This window comes from Alosa pseudoharengus, unplaced genomic scaffold (genome assembly GCF_046254945.1).
Source record: "Alosa pseudoharengus isolate Yale_2024_CS ecotype anadromous, Long Island Sound unplaced genomic scaffold, YU_APseudo_1.1 YU_APseudo_1.1_scf_23, whole genome shotgun sequence".
In the NCBI taxonomy this organism is placed as follows: domain Eukaryota; kingdom Metazoa; phylum Chordata; class Actinopteri; order Clupeiformes; family Clupeidae; genus Alosa; species Alosa pseudoharengus.
In genome coordinates, this window is record NW_027468685.1 from 6,321,662 (window position 1) to 6,339,161 (window position 17,500).

The following is a 17,500-nucleotide window of genomic DNA, read 5'->3' on the forward strand; positions in this document are numbered from 1 at the left end:
GGGTGAATCAGTAAGCAGAACCACAAACACCACATATTCAAACAAACAATACCATATCTCATTATAAACATCACATATTCAAACAAACAATACCATATCTCATTACAATCACAAACACCACATACTCAAACAAACAATACCATATCTCATTACAATTACAAACACCACATACTCAAACAAAAAATACCATATCTCATTACATACACCACATTCTCAAACAAACAATACCATATCGCATTGCAACCACAAACACCACATATTCAAACAAACAATACCATATCTCATTACAACTACAAATGGCACAAATTCAAGCAAACAATACCATATCTCATAACAATTACACACACCACATACCGTACTCAAAAAACATATCGTATAACAACTACAAACACCACATACTCGACAAACAATACAATATCTCATTACAAACACCACATACTCAAGCAAACAATACTTTATCTCATAACAACTACAAACACCACATCACTTTAAGTCTGTTGAGATATTGAGGCTGTTTTACAACAATACCACATCTTGTTAAAGAAAAACACAAAAAACACATCACTTTTAATTTGTTGAAGTGTCGAGGCTGTTTTACACAAGGGAGAAATTTGATTTTTTTATGTGACATGGTATTGTTGTTCCATTTTGTTTGTTTCTGTTTCCATCTCTTTTACTCAATACTTCAGTTATTTTTGTTTGATCCGCCAGGGACCACCCGGGATGCCAGGTTACCAAGGGAAACAGGGAGTTCCTGTGAGTCACTCTAAAGTTAACACTTGTCATTTAGACTCATTTTGCTGCTCTTCCATTCCATAATGCCATTCCATTCTCTTCCATTCCATAATGACATTCCATGCTCTTCCATTCCATAATGCCATTCCATTCTCATCCATTCCATAATGTGGTCCCCTAGAGCTGTTTAAATACACCCATACACTTAAATAATTTATGTATGTCCACATGTAGAAAAATGGTGCAGGGACACAAATATTAAAGATGCAGTGTAATACATACTCAAATGTATGAACCAGTGGCATACAGCAGGTCTTTACAATATCACTCAATAAGCATAATACTCAGTTCTTTGGGGTATAAGTAACATCATTTATATAGACTAATTTTGCTGCTCTTTCTTATCCATCCCATAATATGGTCCCACAGAGCACACACGCATGCATGCACACACATACACACACAGAAATACACACAGAAATACACACACACACACACACAATGGAAAGTTCACAAATTTGTGTCAGCTCTGACAATTACCAAGACATCTAAACATCTAGTTTAAAATTCTCCTTCAGGCAAAAGCAGACCTATTTCTTCATATCGACTCTTTTGTTGGGTTATGTTGGGTTATGTTATGTATGCAGACATTACTTTTTAGACTTAAAAAAGGAAAAGTTCAGACAAATTAAAAAATATCAAGCATTAACCAGCACAATCATATTGCATTAAACTCACGTAGTGCTGAGTCAAATAAATTCAATAAAAAAAAATGAATAGCATCCCGTAAGATTTTGATATAGTACAGAAACCGAGGGGAGAAAAAAACCCTCCAACTCTGCATAGGTTGCAGTATTCTGCAGCGAGAGCACTTTTATGCGTGAGAGTGAGCTGCGAAAGCTCATCTCTAAAACGGTGAAGTTCAAAAGCGGCCCTTGAAGGAGGCCCGATGAGTCAGCAGGACTTTTATTTTGACGACAACAAAGGGCTGAAAGCCCGGTCTCCCCCGTGGAACACAGAGAGGACAGGTGGCAGCCCTCAGGCTTGTTGAAAGGCTGTCTTATCTGGCAGCCTGGGCAGGAATTATTCATAACCCAACTTAGTCACAGAATTAAAAAAAAAAAAAAAAAAAACACTATCTATAGCCTTACAACAGAGGCTTGGGGTTTGTAAACCGTGTGGCAAAGAGGAAGTAGATGTTAAGGGGGTGACAGAGTTTGTGATAGGGAGTGGGTGAATGTCACTTGTTTCTTCTTTTAGAGGAGAGAGAAGGTGAAGATAATAGAAAGTTTGTGTTGGGGGTTTAGTTTTGAGTTTCTTTGGGGTTGGGGATTCAGGGGTTGTTTTCAGTCCTTTGTCGGGGTTTAGAGGTTGTTAAGGGACAACTCCCATCATGACTAACATTACAATAGAGGGGTTTTTATGATTAATGTTATTGTACAGCAGCCATTGCGTGGAACTTAATTAGATTTTGCCTCCTATCAGATTAGTTTAAGTCAGACTTGAGCCTTTGCACTTTTCCCGCCTTTTAAATTAGAGTCCTTTTGTCTTCTTTCCAGGGGCCCAAGGGTGAGGCTGGTTCTTCTGGACCTGTAGGACCCAAGGGAGAACAGGTATGTATGCCTATGCCCTGTATGGAGACCCAAGGCCCACTTAACCCTAACCCTAACCTTATGGAGATGATCCTAGGACCACTTAATCTGACAAGTGATGGTGGTGGTGGCATTGGGTTACTCAACCCTACACTTTACCAGACACGTGATACATATTCACTGTATGGACCTCCAAGGCCTACTTTCCAAGACACGTGTTGGTGGTGGTGGTGGCTACCGTCTGCACTCCCTGATAATGATTTGTTATTGATGTAACAACACTGTGTTAATTCTTACGAGGCTCGTTACTCCTCTTCGGCTAATTAACGAACGGCAAAGCCCGGCATCGCATCGCATCTCTCCTTCCAGAGGAGAGAGCGTTCCTCCCCTCCTCCTTCTCTAATTAAGAATCCACAATTTGAAGGATGGAGACATTAGCAAACAGCGTGAAACAGCAAACAGTGGCCAGCCAGCTGAGTTAGTCACGGCGTGAACAATGAGCCGTGGAAATCACACTCCCAGATTGAATCACCTTCGATGGTAATGAGGCTCAAACGAGGCACAGCTTCCTGGGAAAAAGCTCACATAGCTGAGTAGACCGGCCAGTGAGAAGAACAGGGTTCGTCATTAAAGGTGCAGTGGGTAGATTTGTTGACAGAAAAATGAAATGCTGCGGGAGCTGTAGTGCCACGGTAGCATGGCTGTGATATAGACTCTTTCAACAAGAAAAATAAAAACAATGCTTGAACGTTCTATTTTGTTGCCAATCTACTTCCGCTTCATTAAGATAACATATGGAATGTTAAAACGGAAGCCTTGTGGGAACAACTATGATGCTGATAATGGAACTCTCTTGAAACGGTCAATACCACGTACGAGCTCAGTCACCACGGTGACCCAGGTTTGAGTCTGACCTGAGATCATTCCCCAAACCCACTCCCCATTTGTGCCTCTGGACTTAGGGCCATTCACACCAAGAACGATAACTATAACAATAACTATTAAAAAATATTGTTGTTGTTAATATGAAAGGCGACGTTCACACATAAACTATAACTGTAACGATAACAACAAGGAAGAACGATATCGTTGGCGATCATTTTCAGAGCGATTTTAAGAACGATAAAAAGCTAACAGCCAATCAGAACCCATCACATTTTAGCCATTTTAGGAGAGACTTATCATTGGTCAGTGGACGGGTTTATCGTTATGGTTATAGTTATCATTATAGTTATCATTCCTGGTGTGAATGGCCCTTTGCTCTATATTGATAACTTAATGTGCGATATAGTGTAAGCTTGTATAGCTTAAATGCATGATAAACTAGCAGTGTTCCTCAACATTACTAAGATCTCTGTCTTTCCCTATGTTATGCATATATAATAATGTTTAGGCCCTCTAGATTTCACCATAAAGTATCAATATCCCCAGACAGATGGAGCAATACCCAGCTGTTGTCCTTCAGCCATTATTGCAGGCCTGGGACCATTTCATAACAAAAGACAGACTGTACCTTTAAGTTATCTGAAGGTGTGAAAGTCACCAGTACCACTCATTCTGGTTCCAGCGGAGTGCAGTGCTACTACACTAGGCCTGAACGGTATTACGGAGGTGATGTTATCTGCGTTCTCTGTATGTTTATCAGAAAATTGGGTATTTGGCTTGGGGTCATTTTGTCATGTGATTGCCACAATCTTATAGAACTTTAAGTTTGCTTATTATGACTTGCAATGGAAAGAAACTGAACTCACAGCAGTCTCAGTTCACCTTGCCAAGGATATGTTTAGGCTGTATGTCTGCGTGTGTGTGTGTGTGTGTGTGTGTGTGTGTGTGTGTGTGTGTGTGTGTGTGTATCTCAGCCTGTGTGTGTGTGTATGTGTGTGTGTGTGTGTGTGCATGTGTATCTCTTGGCCTGTGTGTGTGTGTGTGTGTGTGTGTGTGTATCTCTTGGGCCTGCGTGTGTGTGTGTGTGTGTGTGTGTGTGTGTGTCTTTGTTTTGGTTTCCGCTCATGCTGTTCTATTCTGTCTGTAATGTTTTGGATTAGATCTGGTATCTTTCCACAGTCTCCTTGTCTGTCTCTCATTCCTGTATCCTCTGCTTGTGTAGGGTTTTACAGGACAACCTGGCTTCCCAGGGCAGCAGGTAACACACCACACATATGAATGCATTCCAATTCAGTCAGACAGCGTGTGTGTGTGTGTGTGTGTGTGTGGTGTGCATAAGATGTGGATGGTGTGTGTGTGTGTGTGTGTGTGTGTGTGTGTGTGTGTGTGTGTGTGTGCAGTGTGCATAAGATGTGGATGGTGGATGTGTGTGTGTGTGTGTGTGTGTGTGTGTGTGCAGTGTGTGTGTGTGTGTGTGTGTGTGTGTGTGCGGTGTGCATAAGATGTGGATGGTGGATGTGTGTGTGTGTGTGTGTGTGTGTGTGTGTGTGTGTGTGTGTGTGTGTGCATAAGATGTGTGTGTGTGTGTGTGTGTGTGTGTGTGTGTATGGGTGCGTGTGGGTGTGTAAGCACATACAGTGTCCAACTGTCCGCGTCTGTGTGTGTGTCTGTAGGTATTATAGGTGTATGTGTGCATTTCTTTTTAACTCATATTGTGTTTGTGTTTTCAGGGAGCTCCAGGCTTCGCAGGAAAAGCAGGGCCCCCTGGTCCACCTGGGCCGAAGGCAGAGAAGGCGAGGACCCAGACTGCTGACTAGACTGGAGACAAACTCACAGCATGCTCTCTCCTTTCATGTAGCCACCAAATAACACATTGTTCTCTGCTCCATCTTAGTTTTCACACACACACACACACACACACACACAACCACACCACATGTAATCTCTCTCTTGATATATCTCCTATACACACACACACCCACTCACACACACATATATACACACATATATACTCCCTGCTGTCTCTGTCTCCAACACACACACACTAGTTCCATCTACTAACTTCTCATAGTGTCTATCTGTCTGTTTCTCCCATTCAGGGTGAGACTGGTCTTCCTGGCCAGCAGGGATCAGCTGGCTCCCCTGGCCGCCAGGGCCCTCCAGGCATGCCGGTGAGTTAGCGCTTAGCAGTTAGCATCGCTCCAGTTACAGTTTAGGATTGCTCCGGTCATTGCTTAACATGTAGCATCGCTCCAGTTAGTGCTTAGCAGTTAGCATCGCTCCTGTTATAGCTTAGGATTGCTCGGGTCATTGCTTAACATGTAGCATCGCTCCAGTTAGTGCTTAGCAGTAAGCATTGCTCCAGTTAGCGCTTAGCATTGCTCCAGTTAGGGCTTAGCAGTTAGCATTGCTCCAGTTAGCGCTTAGCATTGCTCCAGTTAGGGCTTAGCAATTAGCATTGCTTCAGTTAACGCTTAACATGTAGCATCGCCCAGGCCAGTGTTCCAGTTAGAGCTTAGTGGTTACCATCGGTCCTTTCAAAGATGCCCTAGCCAAGTGTTCCAGTTAGCGCTTAACGGCTAGCATCTCTCCATGCCACAGATGGCCCAGGCAAGTGTTCCAGTTAGCGCTTAGCAGTACTCTGTGGTGAAGCTACTATACTAATCTGTGCCCTGTTGATGATGGTGTCTCTTAACTGTTTTGTTTGTTTTTGTCCCATTATTGTTCTGTTTGACCTTGCGTCTGCACAGGGACCTCCAGGTATGGAAGGCAACGATGGGACACCTGGAAAACCTGGACAAAGAGTAAGACAAACCCATGACGTACACTTACATTTATATTTGATGCAGCATGTGGTATGGTCTTCTGATGTGAGCCAGAAATGAGTCCAAATTAAAATTAAAAATGTTTTATTGGATTGTTATTATGTAATGCAATAAATCTGAACCTGTCATGCATATCAATATATTTCCACATATTGTCCTCTTTCTCTCTTTCAGGGAGATTCTGGTCCTCCTGGTCCCATTGGTCCCAGAGGAATTCCGGTATGAGCTTCACCCCCCACCCCACACACACACACACACACACACATCGCCCCCCTCCCCAGTTACTTTCCAATGCAACATTAACCACGTTTACATGGAAACTTTTAAAATAAAACTTTTAAAAATTCTCATAAACACCTCGATCGGAATAAATAGTTTAATCAGAATGACAAAAAAAGAAAACTGTCCATGTAAACGTGGCTAGTGTCAACGGCAGCGCCATCTTCTGAATGTATTCCCATCCCACAGCCACACAATTATCAGTCATCACAATGTGAACTGGCCCTAATGCAGCCACGGCAGGTGGCCATGACGGGCTTAGGAACACACATTGGATGTGTTCTCAAAATAGATTCTGTTCTTCTCTCTGTGGCGCTTATGTGTTGAAACACACACCGGATGCTTCATTAAGCAGAGTAAATGGCGTTCTCCTCTCCATGACCGTGGGTGTGTGTTGTGTGTGTGTCAGGACATGTTGAGGACATCTGTTTGATTTGAATCGGTTTGAAGTTAAATTGCTTTTGCCTGTTCTTGCACATCCTACCACACTGCTGTGTGAAGATGTCCTGCCTGCTTGGCCGCTGGTTGCGAGTAGTCATCCAGGGAACTGTGATGCTAAATTGTCCCCTCCTGCTCCACTGCCCCTTGTATCAGCGTGTGGCCTTCATCTGACATGTTCTCTCCTCTATCCTGCAGGGTTTCAAGGGCATCAAAGGTCATCAGGGATTCCCTGGACCAAAGGTATGCAGAGCTTTTAAACCGTGACAAACCACTTCCTCAGTCACTCAACCTGTTGAGGAGTGAATTATTTTACTTGTTCCTTCTAGAATTCTACGCAAAGATCAGTTTCAGTGTTCTTTATACAGTTTATGGGGAAAATCTCTGAGGGTAATTGTCGCATCATAATGCGGAACTCTCGGTTTGCGAGCATTCTAATCACATATTTGTGACCGTACTCCTCAACAGGTTAAAAATGAGGTGTTGTAAGAATGTTATCAGAATGTCATGTGATGGTTAGTGACTTCATTGTTGTGTCCTTGTGTTCCTCTGATAGGGAGACTGTGGCCCGCAGGGTCCTCCTGGAATGGCAGGCAAACCGGGCATGGAGGTCAGCAGACTCGTTACTCAGATCTATACTTTACTTTTCACTAAACCCTACCCTTCACTAATATCCATACATTGCTTTACTCTTTAATCAGATCCATACATTACTTTACTCTTTAATCAGATTCATACAGATAATGATGGAAAGGATGATTTAAAGATGTGTTTACACTTCCTTTCTCTCTCTCTCTCCCTCCCTCTCTCTCTCTCTCTCTCTCTCACTCTCTCTCTCTCTGTGTAGGGTGATCCTGGCACACCAGGGCCACAAGGTCCCCCAGGTGCTCCCGGACATCTTGTAAGAACAGTGACCATTTAAAGACGAATGTTTCTGTGTATGCTACACAGGGGATGCTTATGAATATATACTGTAGAGGGAATGTTTATGTGCATGTTATAGAGGGGATGCTTATGTATGCTGTAGAGTGCTGATTCTCTGAGAGAATGAGTCCACTTGTGGTCATTTTTTAGGGGGCCACCGGACCTGCGGGACCTCCCGGACCCATTGGCCTAGCCGGAGTGGTGAGATTTACCAATTATAGCATCACACCCATTTCTCATATCACAACCACACTAACACCCATTTCTCATATCACAACTACACTAACACCCATTTCTCATATTACAACTACACTAACACCCATTTCTCATAGCATCACAACCACACTAACACCCATTTCTCATAGGATCACACCCACTAACACCCATTTCTCATTCTATTTGTTTGTTCATTGTAATGTAACTTGTAAGTGTAAGACAGAGAATTTCATAAGATTTGTATAGAAAATAGCCGCCGTTGGCACAAAAACACGATTGGTGGACACAGGCCCTAATACAGAGAATGTAAATGTTATACAGAGAATAGTACGTTGCTGCACAACACCTGATACTTAAATGTTCGAATTTCGTGAAGAACTATTTGTCCTATTGCAGCAAAAGCCGCAAGATTGAAAAATAAAATTGAATACATATTGTATTAAGCTTATTTTCTTGTTTTGACAAGTAGCTGTCTGTCTGCCTATCTGTCTCTCTGTGCCTGTATGTCTGTCTGTCCCCCCAGGGTGTGAAGGGGGATAAGGGGGAGCAGGGAGACAGAGGCCTGGGAGGACTACCTGGACCACCAGGGGCGCCCGGACACCCAGGAATGATGGTGTGTTCCCATAATGCATCTCTCCACAACATCCAACACACAAACAGTACACAGCCAAGCCCAGTGTAAAGCAAGATAGGTTGGGTGTGTGCGTGGACATTTGTGTGTGTGTGTGTGTGTGTGTGTGTGTGTGTGTGTGTGTGTGTGTGTGTGTGTGTGTGTGTGTGTGTGTGTTGTTTGCGTTTTGCCTCACTGACTGCTTTATTTTGCCTTCTGTTTGGCCAGGGAGAGTCAGGAAGTGATGGTTCCCCGGGAAAAGACGTGAGTTAAACCATCTAAATTGTGTGCCAAGTGTCTTACTTCCTCATTTACTACAGCTTCTATTAAACACTCTAATCAACTCTCCCATTCATATGCATATGATTTATTTCTTGTTCAGATGTTTTTTGTTTAACCTTTTAAAGGTAATGATTTCTGTTTTGAGTGTGATTTGTGTTTATATTACCACCCGCACTCGTGTAATAAATGGAAAGTTAATTAGCATAAACATCTCTGTTGTTATGGATTTTCATGAATAATTTTTGTGCATTCCAGTTAATATCAGTTAACTGCAACTGGGTTGTTTTTATTTGATTATATATTTTCTACTGAATCAAACAGTCCAACTATGGATTGATTGATTTTACCTAGAAGGTACTATGATGTAGTTACTATATGTACTATACAAAAACAGTGATATAGATGTTGACAGATCAACCGTTGGAAATGGATGAGACTGTGTCAAAAATGATTATAAATTAATTAATTAATTAATTAATTAATTAATACTAATAATAATAATAATAATAATAATAATAATAATAATAATAATAATAATAAAAGTAATACAAATTGTCAAAAAGTAATCCTTTTTCTAACCTCTTAAACTCTTAGGGAATCCCAGGCTTGCCCGGAAACAATGGAGAACCAGGACAAAAGGTAGGAAATAGAGTATAAAAGGCATTTTTGTTCAAATGCCCCCATTTTGTTTAAATGAATTGAGTATGCACAGGTTTAGTAAAGCATCCATTTGTGTGTCTGCAGTGAGACTATAGTTATAGTTAGTGTGTATATAGTTATACTATGTTGCATAAATAAATGACCCCAGCAACAACAAGGAATTACAATACTACAGTTTGAGGAAGAATAACAATTGATAGACTGGAATGGCCTGTTTTCACATGACAGTATAGATGAGAAGTGTACATTGTTTTTTAATAGTATTAGAGATGTGAAAGATACATTTCTGAAGAGGAGTGTAAATGGGTGCAAGAAATGTAATTTATCTCAGCAGCAAATTTCAACAAAACACTGATGAAGGAAGGGGCTTGCTCGATAAGCCCAGTGAAATGCTGTCCAAGGCTGCTCTGGTGATGTTTTTTACCCACAAATGTTGCTATGTTGGTGATTTTGTTTTTTTGATGGTATTGGATATTTCCGGAATCTCTGAAAGATTTTTGCTCATTGAAAAAGGAAGAGTTTCTGTTTTTCTCTAAATAAACATAGCCATATTGACTTGTTTTTGAAACCTAGGAGCACAAAGTTAAAGGATCTTTTCATTTTTAAAAGCATAGGGTCCCTCAGCATCCTCTGTAGTATATCCCAAGGAAACCTCACAGGGAGCGAGCGAATCTTTCTCAATCATGAGCCGCCGCTGTTTATGTTTGTGTGCCTCAGTAATCTATAAATGTCTCCACGCTTGGTTGCCTTCAAACACACACACACACACACACACACACACACACACACACACACACACATACAGTACACACACATACACACACACACACACACACACACACACACACACACACACACACACCATGACCTGTGTGGATGTGAGCTGCCATTAGCTTCCAGTGCTATCATCCTTGCATGAACCCAGCCATCCTCAGGATGATGCTATTATGGCCAAGAGAGCTGTGTGTTATTGGACTATCTATCACACTGACAGCACGCCGTTGTCAGGTCTTTCACAGTTTAAAGTATGTATTAGATAAGGCTGCACCAAGCCATTTAGGGAGTCCTGGGAGGGAGGCCGCGGTCTTTAAATGTCTGCAGTGCCCAATAAGGCTATTTATTTATGATAAATGGCCCCTCTCCAGCTAAAGCACTGTGTGCGTCATGTTGACTTCTTACTCCTGGGCCTTGGATTTCAGCGCGGCGGTGAGAGACTACAGCATCTTTTTGCTGTGTGAAGGAATTCTCTAATGCAGAACTTATTTAAAGGCCACCTATACCCATATTTTGACTTCTAGCTGAGATGTTTTTAACTAGATGTAACCTGAAATAGGTTTTAGTTCTGTTGAGGCAATGTCCTGGTCTGGTATTACTGGAGAATACACAACTTTATTTCTAATAAATGCTGGGTAAACAACGCTTGCCGTCCTCAAACTGTATGCTGTATGTAACTGTATACACGCTTGCCGTCCTCAAACTGTATGTTTGACTGGTCTCGCCTCAAGTGATATAGTGATTTCTGGAGACTCCCATACACACCTTTATTTTACCATAGGATTAAGTAAGGGATAATAAGGGAAAATCCATTGCCATTGACAGCGGTCATTATTTCAGAGGTCCTTAGATGAAAATAAGGACTTGTAGAACTTTGGGAAATCCCATTCAAGTCAATGGAGCGTTCCACTTGCATTGTGAAGTGCCGTATAATAATTACTATTATGGTCACGCAACTGGGCTCCCCAAAAAGATCATCAAACTGCGACAGTTGATTCAACAGTCTGCTGCCAGCGTTCTCACTAGTAGTAATGGATGGGAACACATCGCCCCGCCACACTCACTACCAGCACGGCGCTGAATAGACATTAGGGAGCTATTGCGTATTTATAAATCATGTCATGGAACAGGCATCAGTATATCTTTCTGATGTGTTGCAGTGTTGGGGCCCAAGCAGTAATCTTAGGTCAGCAGGAAGGAGTCAGGTAGCCTTTCCCAAGATGATGACTAGACAAGGAGAAGCAGTTTGTAAAGCAGTATGACGTACAGGGGCGCGTTTCCCAAAACCATAGTTGCTAACCTGTTAGCTAACTTAGTTGGTTGGCAATGGGAAATTGCATTGCAACCAACAAAGTTGCTAACTTAGTTAGCAACTATGGTTTTGGGAAACGTGCCCCAGTATGACAAATAAAGAACTTGACTGTGACCGTGACCGTGACCTTGACCTTGACCTCTTCCTCTGTGTGTTCCCAGGGTGAGGCAGGGGCCTCGGGCCAGCGAGGGTCCCCAGGAGAGCGCGGGCCCCCAGGACCCCCCGGAGGCGGCGGCGGCGGCTACGGCTCCAAAAAGAGCGGGGACGTGATGGGACCCATGGGACCGCGCGGCGAGAGGGGGTCGCCGGGGCAACCAGGGCCGCCAGGAACCGCTGGACATCCCGGCCAACCGGGCAATGACGTGAGTGCTCACAGGAGGACAGTAGGGGGTGGCCTGGTCACTTCATACAGGCAGGCTGCACTGGGCACTTACTGTAACTGTTCCTTTCACGGAGCGTCTGATGCAACAATTAGCTTCCACGGTAATCAGTGGAACTGCTGGCTACAACAAATGTGATAGCGGCGTGGACGTTCGAAAAAATTTCTTTTTAGTCTTCTAAAACTATTTTTACACTCCATGAACGGAGAGCTTTAGTTGCGGTCGCAGTGTAACCTGGGCCTTAGCCGGGTTAGATAAAGAGTTTGAGTTAAACAATGAACACAACGTAAACTCTCTAGAGGGTAGGAAAAATACATTATGTTCTATGCAACAATAATATGAATATAATTATGAGGTGTATAGGCAGTGGCTGATTGAGATTCAGAAGGTTTAGTCTGAGGACTGTCCTCTTCTTTTTTCCAGTATTTTTCCCTCTTGAGATACTTTTGAATTTGCATCACGGTCATTAGAAGAGGTGGTGGGGCAAGCCACACACAACGGGTGCATTTATATATTGCCACTCCGAGCACACTTAACCGTTCGTAAATTTGGAATTATCGTGTGTTTATTAAGAGCGTCACACACTCGGAGCATCCAGAGCGTGTCATATTGAATTTACAAATGCACCCAAGATCTACAGGCCTTTCCAAGTTCCACTTTTATCTGGATAATATTATCCTATCCTATCCTATCCTATCGTAAGTAAGTGATCCTGACCCACCCAGGGAAGTGTGAGTGGACAGCCTGTTCCTCTCTTGGCAGAGCCTATGGAGGGTCAGCAGACTGATTAAGTAATTGACTGAATCATTTAAGCACTTAACTGCCTCACTGGTTAGTTAGTCAATTTATTGATGTGACCACTAAACCGTTCCGTGCTCGAAAGGTCACTGGGAAAACCGCTAATCTACTCCAGACAGGGTTGGCAGTTGGACAGAAGTAATAACCATGATTCACTGTACGAGGGGGATATTGATGATAGTTCTGCTGTAGTAACGCACGCTTTACAAGTCTTGATGTAATGAAGGCAGGTCAGACTCCGAGTCGGAGAACAGTGGCATCACTTCGGGAAATCGGAGGGCAAATCCAATAGCAAAAATCCAGGTACGATATCCAAGTCAAAACACAGATGTAAGCAAACAATTCCAAAGCACAAATCCCAAAATCAAAGTCGGAGCACGGAACAAGGTCGAGAATCAGTCAGCGTAGTTCAACAGTAAACCTCTACAACACGGCTCAGTCTGCTCAAAAGATCACGATGGCACGAGGGAAACAGTCTTATCAAAGCCAGCGGTTAATTAGTTAACAGGTGACAGGTGCTTAGTACTCAGGTGAAGCGTAGCAGGACTGTGTGCAGGTGTGGCCGACGCAGGCAACAGGACAGGGAAAAACAGGTTTTACATATCGAACGGGTGTTACATATGGACACCGTGCGATCATGACCCCAGTAGGGTGTTACATATGGACACCGTGCAATCATGACCCCAGTAGGGTGTTACCTATGAACACCGTGCGATCATGACCCCAGTAGGGTGTTACATATGAACACCGTGCGATCATGACCCCAGTAGGTACAGTACAGTAGGGTGTTACATATGGAACTATATGATCATGACCCCAGTAGGTACAGTAGGGTGTTATGGAACTCTATATGACCCCAGTAGGTACAGTAGGGTGTTACATATGGAACTCCATATGATCATGACCCCAGTAGGTACAGTAGGGTGTTACATATGGAACTCTATATGATTATGATTCCAGTAGGTAGAACTGCATGTGCAAAGGCCAACAAATATGCACAAGTACAAATTAGTAGCTAAGTTGGTTTGTAGGCTGTTGTATAGGTTTTTAGACAAAAGTAAAACAAAGAACAACAGTAAAAAAACAACAAGACAAAAGGTCAGAGAGATGAGGGTAAAGCATAAAATGTAATTAAGAATTAAGAAATTTGATCCAGCACCTCTCAGAGACATGCAAATGAGTCCGTCTCTAATGTGTCGTCTCGGCATAAATATTTGTTTGTGTTTATACTTCAAGAGAACAGCTGCTATGGGGAAAGCAAACATTCCGTCTAGAACGCATCAACAAGGCGAGTGACTCCTTAAAAACTCACAATGGGAAGGCGCCGCTTCTCCCGAGGAGTCTAGGAGGTGTATTTAATCAAATGAGCTTCTAGCCGTGGGTGTAAGTGCCATCACTTCCCAATTAATTTGACTTCACAGGGGAATGATCTCCTGTACTTTGCTTGAATGACTATGCAGATTTATGCTGTATAGTTAGAAGTTTATGATAGATTTATTCTTTTGCACTGTGTAAATTGTAAGTGTGATCTAAATAACCTCTCACAATCCTAATGACATAGAACAATATGTATTATTGTGGATATGCCCCATGATTCAGATATATATATAATGCTCCAAAATTAGATGAGTTCTTCACTGGCCCCTGCTACCAGAGGCGTATCAAGCTTTTTAAAAGTGTGGGGGTTGTGGGATAGGAAAATGAAACAACCTGGCCAAATTATAAATAACTCCCTACAGGCACGTTGTAAGTATTTTCTGAGAGGGGTGCGGACTATATTGGTGTCCGGGAGTTTCTCCCCCGAAATGTTTTTGAAACACACCATTTTAATGCAGTTTGGGGGGGACAGAAGAAGCAGCGCCCCTCATATGTGTGGCTCATGTGACATGTAGGCCTACATGATCTACCTGCTATCACTTCACTATTTGACACTACCCTACATGTTATAAATCTAGAAATCATTTCAGAAATTATGTTTTGTGCATATGGGTTAGCAGGCTACAATAAATTGCCTAACAGACAGCAGCCTAATTTCGAGGTATCACGGACACAGAATAGTGACAGAACTGTAAGCTCAAATTCAAAAACGTTTGAAGTCTACCCTAACATATGCAAAGGGAATATAAATAAATAGTGTTGCATATAGCCAGCTTAATTAATGTAAATTTAAAGATTATGATTTGCAGTTTCTATGCTTTTTTCATTGATGGTTACAGGAAGCTAGGCTACGTAGTTTAAACTATTGTTGCTTCTAGTCCACCTTACCTCCAGTTTCACTTGCTGCAGGGACGCACACATTGCATGAGCGCTCATAAGCGTTCTATTTGAGTTCTACATGCTGGAAATCTTAGTTCTCAGATGTAGAACTCAAATGTGTCTTGACGCCGCCGTTTGTAAGATCAAAATAAGATGTTTTAAATGGAAAGCAATCGTATTTAAGACATTAAGATCTCCAGTATGATGTAGCACTACGACATACATTGACAGTGAAATGCCGCCGACGTTTGATCAGATCAAATAAGACGTTCTAAATGGAACACGATGTAATTAAGCTGTTCAGATATTTTCCAAGTGTCTTGGAGACGTATGTGTGCTGACTGGGCTATGTCTTGATGACACCAAATTAAAAAGTAGGCCTATTTCTGATTCGGGAAACTTTTAGCCTAGTTTTTTTTTTTTTCATTCCGCGGTTCCATACATTCAATCTTGCTGCAAATGATCAGACGTGTGAAGCACCGGGCATAACTTAATTTCGCGGCTACGTGGACCAGTAGGTTAATTGTTGAGGAGGCCCATAGTTTGAGAAAAGCTGCAGATCATAGACAGAGAAAACATAATGCTCTGAGAACAGTAGCCAAAAGTTTTTCTGCAGAAACAACAAGTGCCTTGGTGCGCACACCCCCACTTTCACTTTGTCTCCCTGCATTTCTACATTGTGACAAAAACTGTCATTTGTGTCTCTGTGTTTGCGGTAGATACGGTTCCAACTCTTTACGGGAGCGTTTATTTCCATATTTTACTTTCATTTTAATCTGACAAAAAGTGTGGGGGATAGAATCGTGTTCCAGCAAAAGTGTGTACGTTATAACACCCACATCCCCCACGCTTGCTACGCGCCTGCCTGCTACGCGCCTGCCTGCTACACCCCTTTTGCATAGTCCTGCCAACAAACAGACAGACAAACAACCAAAAGTACAACTGCACAAATCACAAAGCTACTTCAAAATTCAAATAAAGCTACACAAAACTGCAACTACACAATACCACAAAGCTACTACAAAATTCCAAACCACCTGTTGATGTGAAGTGCTATTCAACCATTCATGTCCATGGCCAGCTTCTTTGAGAGAAGTAATGTCAAATGTGTTCAGTTGCTTGTTAAAGGTACACTATGATTGTCACCTTTACAAAGCCAATTTGATGGGAAACAAACTTCGTTTACCTAGTATAGCTATACAGCATAGACGTAGCGAATCCCTACTGAGAAAACCAGCTACACAACTTCCAAAAACGGCTGCCTGGCAAATCTGGCGAGAATTGTGAAACATTACCTTGTCAGTAGATATAGCTCTTTGGAGATCGTTTTTGCCTGTTGTTAATCCTTCACCTCCACAACAAAAGCATTTGCATTATGTACAGGGGGGGTTAGACATGCAAGGTTTGGTAATAGCAGAGTAACATATAAATACATCTCGACTCTAGGGGGAGCTCTACCAAAAATACCTAAACCTGCATAGTGTTGCTTTAATGGCCCTGATGACAAACGTAAGGATGATAGGATGTGAAAAGAGGGAAAGGTCAGAGGTCATATGATGGCATCTTCTCTTATCTTCTCTCAGGCGGTGGTCAACTACGATGACATCAGGGGCTACATAAGGCAACAGGTCATCAAAATCTTTGATGGTGAGTAAAACTTTCTAAAATATTTCTAAATGTTTCTAAAATATACCATATCATTACAAATAGTATACATTTATATGTGTAATATATTCAATGCACCATGTCACCAATGTATCTTTTGATCCACAAAAGTATTATTATTATTATTATTATTATTATTATTATTATTATTATTATTATTATAACACTGTTTGGCCACTTGCCCACTAATAATAGGCAACAAAGTCTTGTCTGATTTAAGTCTGACAAACTAAATAATAATCAGCAGACAGCTTGTCACGGTTACGTCATCCAATTGGAACATTTGGAACGTGTCATGTTATTAGCCTGGCGGTGTTTACTCACTACTTTACTAAGCTGTGTCATCTCTTTTAGGTGGGGGTCACATTGACCCGCTGCAGGCATCAGCAGTCCTATTGTTTACTACGGTGCGGCAGCGTTGCGCTAGCACCAAACAATGTGTGCGTTGAACTGGGCTCCACTTTCAAAGTGTAGCGCAAGGCTCATCAATTATCAGTTTAGGCAACAGAACGTAGACCGTTGGTGTAACTTAGCAACAAGGAACTTCTTTTGAATTCTTCTACACTCATAGTCTGAGTGTTGTGTTACGTTTCACCACTCCTGATTTCCAATGTGATCCCCACCTATGTCCACTTTGTCCAGTTTGCGTTCATCTCAGACTAATTGCATGCGTCTCCTGCCACGATGACGGACATTAATATTTAAATTCTGATTATGAGCACTGATGCTTTTTAAAATACGGCTGGCTGTCATTAACCGTGTGCCCTTGGCGTGCCCACAGAGCGGATGGCGTACTATATGTCACGCATGCAGATGCCCGTTGAGATGGTCTCGTCTCCCGGACGACCAGGCCCCCCCGGCAAGGACGG

At 42.3% G+C, this 17,500-nt stretch overlaps 1 protein-coding gene across 1 annotated transcript in view; it reads left to right on the forward strand.

Moving 5' to 3' along the window:
- The window catches only part of LOC143140346 (uncharacterized), a 35,969-nt gene that overhangs the window by 16,167 nt on the left and 2,302 nt on the right, over positions 1-17,500 (forward strand). Inside the window, exons 11-28 of the mRNA XM_076301159.1 lie at positions 1-10; positions 712-756; positions 2,295-2,348; positions 4,435-4,470; positions 4,943-5,005; positions 5,312-5,383; positions 5,963-6,016; positions 6,212-6,256; positions 6,953-6,997; positions 7,311-7,364; positions 7,602-7,655; positions 7,829-7,879; positions 8,418-8,507; positions 8,733-8,768; positions 9,381-9,425; positions 11,694-11,894; positions 16,550-16,613; positions 17,413-17,500. The exon at positions 1-10 is cut by the window's left edge and continues 44 nt beyond it; the exon at positions 17,413-17,500 is cut by the window's right edge and continues 89 nt beyond it. Coding sequence (XP_076157274.1) covers positions 1-10; positions 712-756; positions 2,295-2,348; positions 4,435-4,470; positions 4,943-5,005; positions 5,312-5,383; positions 5,963-6,016; positions 6,212-6,256; positions 6,953-6,997; positions 7,311-7,364; positions 7,602-7,655; positions 7,829-7,879; positions 8,418-8,507; positions 8,733-8,768; positions 9,381-9,425; positions 11,694-11,894; positions 16,550-16,613; positions 17,413-17,500 — 1,107 coding nt within the window. The remainder of the gene's footprint in view (positions 11-711; positions 757-2,294; positions 2,349-4,434; positions 4,471-4,942; positions 5,006-5,311; positions 5,384-5,962; positions 6,017-6,211; positions 6,257-6,952; positions 6,998-7,310; positions 7,365-7,601; positions 7,656-7,828; positions 7,880-8,417; positions 8,508-8,732; positions 8,769-9,380; positions 9,426-11,693; positions 11,895-16,549; positions 16,614-17,412) is intronic.